This window comes from Mastomys coucha, unplaced genomic scaffold, assembly GCF_008632895.1.
Source record: "Mastomys coucha isolate ucsf_1 unplaced genomic scaffold, UCSF_Mcou_1 pScaffold1, whole genome shotgun sequence".
Lineage (NCBI taxonomy): Eukaryota > Metazoa > Chordata > Mammalia > Rodentia > Muridae > Mastomys > Mastomys coucha.
The window spans coordinates 57,624,537-57,630,068 of record NW_022196891.1 but is presented as its reverse complement, the minus strand read 5'-3'; the positions used below and the strand labels follow the sequence as shown (position 1 = coordinate 57,630,068).

The window sequence follows — 5,532 nt, the reverse complement described above, 5'->3', positions numbered from 1 at the left end:
TGCCCTGCCTACCTCAGGGTGCCCTGCCTACCTCAGGGTGCGCTGCCTACCTCAGGGTGCCCTGCCTATCTCAGCCTCCTTAGTATAGAAGTTTCAGGCCTGTGACATTTTTCCCAGTGAAAATATTTTATTTCTTTCTTTCTTTTTTTTTTTTTTTTTTTTTTTACTTATTTCTATATACCTTTTAACCCAAATCATTAGTGTGTATCGAAGATTTTGCCACCAGTTTTTAATTTTTTACTAGAATATTGCAGAAAACACTGCAGGATCTAAAGAAAAAAGTCATCTATCATCCTTTTATCTGAGCAAACATTTTGTTGTACTTCCTTTTGGTCTTTTTTCTATGTGCACATATTCTGATTGATTTCTACATGGTTTTGAAAAAGTAAATTTAGCAAACTTTTTTTTAGTTAAAAAGTCAGTAGTTAAGTGGTTTGTTTCATTTACTTTTTCATAGCTTTCTGTAGTTGTTGGGTCTAGTCCTCATTTTCTTCACTTGAGCTGCTGTTGCCATTAGTGAAAAGACATCTTCTCATTAGGTGGTTAGTATGTAACGCTGATGAGCTTTGACCGTTGTAAATAAAATCTTCATCAAGGTGAAATCACAGGTTAATCTAGGAGTTCACTCATTTTCTTCCTCTCTCCCTCTCTCCTCTCTCCCCTCTCTAACTTCTAGCTTGGTAAACTTTCCCTAGATCTACTATTATAATCTCCATATAATATAAATTAAATGTTAATTTGTTAATAATTGTCTCTTACATTGCTTTAGGATTTATAATTTCTGTGTGTCTCATGCCAGTGTGTTCTGAGTAGAAGAAATACTAAAAGTATCTAATGGTATATTCATGAAAATCAGCATTCTTTTTTTGTAACACACTTACTAGTATAATGTACACAGGCTGAAGTGTGGTAATGTGTCTTGGTGACTGTTTTACAGACCTCAAAGGAAGACCTCCTGCAAGCTGATTTTGAAGGTGCTTTGAAGTTTTTTAGAGTTCAGCTTCCAAAGAGATACCGGGCAGAGGAGAATGCAAGAAGATTGATGGAGCAAGCTTGCAATATTAAAGTAAGACCCACAAACTCACATATAATAACAGTATAACTCATACGTGTGTGTGCAGTCTTCGTGTCTGTGTTGCTGTTTTCTAAGTGTGTTTTAGGGATGTTGTGTGCACATTATTTTCTCTAGACTTTTTGTCATTCCAGGATGTTGACAGTTGTTTTACCTTTAGTAGGGTTCACTGTGAAAGGTCCAGGGCTCAGAATGTAATAGAAAGGAGTCAAAGAGTTATCTTAGGTGGGGCTCTGGAATGGGCTGCTGTAAGAGTGGTTCCCATGACAGCAGACTTGGTACTTAGCTTTTGCCATCTGTTTTAAGATTGTTTAGGACAGAGCAAGAAAAATATGCCAAGCAGTTCTTTCCTTTTCTTGAAGTACTTGGGCAGTTTGAGTCTTGGTCTGTCCAGAGCCATCTCATGTCTACCAGATCCCTGTAGATATATTGCTTTGTGTCATGTGTCTGACTAAACAAATTTTATAAATTAACTTAAAATTGAAAGCTGTATCTAGACAAATGAAAATTGAGGTAGGTGAGCATATTTTCTCTAAAAGATTTTGAACCAGTTTCCTAATGTCAGTACATATACCTCCAAAATATATTTACTTAATCATGACATAAATATAAATTTGTTTATTAAACCAAAAGACATGTATTATGGATCTTATATTATCATAGGAGAAAACAGACAATAAATAATTAACACAGTAAATTATTTATGTCAGAAGGTGATGAGTAGATGTAGAAAAAGAAGAAAGGAAATGGATGAGTAGTGATATTTTTACTAGCATGTGTAGACCTTGATCAGACATGAATGAGACAGAGGGTAACTCATGACGATGTTCTGGGAGAGTAATGCTCCAGGCAGGGAGGAGCCAGTTCAGATGTCCTGAGATCAGCTCAGGCCCAGTGAGTGTAAAGGATGACATGTTGGCAATAGAGCTAAAGAAGACTGTATGGAATCAGAAGTGAAGTTACAGGGCCCAAAAAGGAGGCAAGAGTTGTCAGTTGTTATATTTAGGCTTTGAAGTGGCAGGGAAGAATAGAATGTTCTGGGTTCTGAGAAGTTGGTATACATCAGTGATATGATGGGTAAGAGTGGGTAAAAGAAGTAGAGAGAGCACAGAACCTGAAGTCATCCATGGCTGAGCTGAAGCAGGAGCAATAGAGAAGAAATAGATTGAAAGTGGGAAAAACCTTGACATTTCACTGTATGCAAATACAGCTGTGAGAGGATGAGGCAAATTCATTCTAGATTTTCAACTAAGCAAATAAAATAAGTGTTTCCACTAATTTAATGAGCTCACTACTTAAGATATAGTTATATGAGCCTAATAAATAATTGATTTGGAGTTCTTCCAGGTGCTAGTCCACTGCAACATTAAAATACAAAACAATAAATTAAAAAATAAAAGGCAGGGTCTCACTGTGTTGCCTTAGCTGGCTACTTTGTAATCTTGGCTAGCCTCTAGCTCTTAGTCCTGATTTCTGGAATTACAGATATGTGATACCATGCCCAGCCTGTGGGCTTGGAGCACTGTTCACAACATCAATTTTTATTTTTAATTCTAACCTATTTAAAAATAAAGTACAAGTGCCCCAAAGCATAAGTCAATGCTGAAAGTAAAGAACTGAATAGGAAAAAAATTGTTTTCTCTTTCAAATGAACCCCATATTAAAGAGATCGTTTTCTCTAATATTGTCCCCCCCCAAAAGACCTCTCAACTTTTCATCCTGAATGCTAAGTTGCTAAAGCCTTCAAGACTAATTATTTCAGCTGAGCATAGTGGTATATTCTTATTAACCCAACACTCAGGTGATTAACGCAGAATTGATTCAATTTCAGTTAGGAATCAGCCCAGGCTAGACACATTTATCTCAAAACACAAACCAGAAAGACAGAAAGATAGACTGACAGATAGACACAAACACATGCATGCACATACTGTTTGGCTGAACTAAATGTCTTAGCCAAAATTATATTTACTCATAGACATTGAAGGTATATTCTGAAGTCTGGGGATTGTTAAATGAATTTTTGGGGAAGTAAACTTGAAACAATTTTTTGATGCTGGTTGTTCCAGAGATACCAAGAGGATTACATTTACCTGTTACATTTAGATTATGATTACTTTACAAGACTATTAAAGTAAAACATTCAGTTCCAAAATACAAATTTACACCAGCCCTGGTGAGACATACTTTTAATCCCAGCTCTCAGGAGGCACATGATGATTGATCTCTGTGAATTCAAGGGCAGCCTAATCCACATATCAAGTTCTAGACTAGCCAGGGCTACAAAGTAAGATTCTGTTTCAAAAAAATAAAATGATAAAGTAATGTAATATGTATGGCCACATTAACTAGAAGAAGGAAATAAGGAAAAGAAGACAAGGTATTGGATGATTATTTTACACAAGGAGCTATGTAGGAGATCTCAGGAAATAAGGATTAAAATGAGCCCTAGTGGAGTAAAAGAGGGCAGCAGTGTGGGATTGGGGGCGGGGGGGTTGGGAATGAAGAAATCCATGGGTGAGGAGAATACACTGTTTTACAAGACTTAAATGTAGGTCTGGATCAGAGATTAGGGAGGGAAGGGCTGGGGGTGGGCATTGGGGTGAGGGGACTAGAAGACAGGCAAGTTAAGCAGACACTTGAGAAGCAATCCCCGTTTTAACCCGAGAACTCTGGTAAGGAGTGAGAGATTTTGAATGAAAGACAGAGATGGCCAGATTTATGTTTTAGACATGTCATTCTAGCTGCCATGTGGAAAATGCAGTGTCGGGTGTCTTAAGATGGTGGTAACAGCTCTGTTCAAACACCCTTGCACTAATCAAGAGAGGAGTGGCGAGGCTGATTGTTATGGGCAGGAGAGGGATGGACAGGCGTTATTAAAGAGATAGAGTCAGTAGACCTCATCATTTAATGAGCACTAGGATGGGAAAGAGAGCCAGGAAAGGAATTCGGCATTCCTATGTTTGCAGCTTGGTAGTCATCACACAGAGAAAGAAAATAAGAGAATACATTGTAGCAGGGCAGTGGTGGCCACACCTTTAATCCCAGCACTTGGGAGGCAGAGGCAGGTGGATTTCTGAGTTCAAGGCCAGCCTGGTCTACAGAGTGAGTTCCAGGACAGCCAGGGCTACACAGAGAAACCCTGTCTCAAAAAAACAAAACAAAACAAAAGAGAATACATTGTATGAGTGGGTGAAAGTGAGTTAAGTTTCAGATATTTACATTGCTGGTATAGAGCCTCAGGCTCTGTCCTGATAAGTAGTATATCTAGTAGTCAGATGGATATTGAAGTAAGACCTGAGCTAGAAGTATATGTTTGGAAGTCATAGTACTAAGACATAGGAGTGAGTGAGTTCTCATAAAGGATGATACCAAGTGTTCAAAGAGAAGGATTGAGGATCAATGCATAAACACATAAAAATGAACCGTACTTAGAAGAGAGCAAAACTAAAAAATGCAGGAGTAACTCATAAAAGTAAGACATGTGAATGCTAAGAGAAAGGGCATTGTTATCAATAAAATGTATATGAGGCCCTGGGTTCTATCCTCAGCACAAGAGGAGGAAGATGATAAAGCAAGTTATCAGTGGTGCTAGAAGTTATGTATGGTATTGAGGACTGGAAATGGACTTTGTACAATGCGTAATGCTCTAGAGGTACATTAAAGGATGTCCTTAGAGGGAGCAGTTCAGTAGAGTGAGGAAAAAGAGTCAATTGTTAAAAGGATAAATAGGAAGTGAGTCAATGGAGGAATGGAGATGAGGCACTTTTCCTAAAAGGCTGTAGAGGACAGGAAGTGGATGAGATTGCCAGCAAGTAAGTCAGGGGATAAATATGTGAGCAGGACGGAAGATGGGCACAAAAGGCATTGTGGGAGTGGCAATGTTGAGTCTTTAAATGCTGAAAAGAAAACCTTAATAAAACATACTTTTACACTGAGCATCTGCAATGTGCCAGCTTCTATGCTAAATCTAAAGGATATGAGGCTGAGATAAAACAAGTGTTCTCTCTAAACTCACAGAGCTCATAGTGCTATAAGGAAGATATTAGATACATACCCACATGAGTAATACAGTCATGGAGGTGGGAATAAAGTAATGAAGTTATTACTAATAAAGTAAGATAACTACATTAGTAATACAGTTATGGAGATGGGAATGTAACTGTAGATTGATTGCCATTGTCTTATTCCTTTATATTTATGATAAAATACCCAAGCAAAAGCAACTTAAAAAAGAAAGGGTTTGCCTTGGCTTATAGTTTTAGAGAGATATAGTCCATCATGACAGGGAAGCATAGCAATGGGAAGGAAAGGTGTGGAGGTGGGACCCAGAAGGATGAATGGTCACATCTCACCTACACTCAAGAAGCACAGCTAGAACAAGAAGTGAAGCCATGTCCAATTTCCGGATGAACCGCCAAACTGATTTCCAGAGTGGTTGTATCAGTTTGCAATCCCAC

At 38.2% G+C, this 5,532-nt stretch overlaps 1 protein-coding gene across 9 annotated transcripts in view; it reads left to right on the top strand.

Moving 5' to 3' along the window:
- Positions 1-5,532, top strand: part of Rabgap1l (RAB GTPase activating protein 1 like) — a 723,114-nt gene that overhangs the window by 594,569 nt on the left and 123,013 nt on the right. For all 9 annotated transcript variants that reach the window (XM_031386689.1, XM_031386695.1, XM_031386710.1 and 6 more), the window contains one exon: positions 938-1,066. In XM_031386689.1, the coding sequence (XP_031242549.1) occupies positions 938-1,066 (129 nt within the window). The remainder of the gene's footprint in view (positions 1-937; positions 1,067-5,532) is intronic.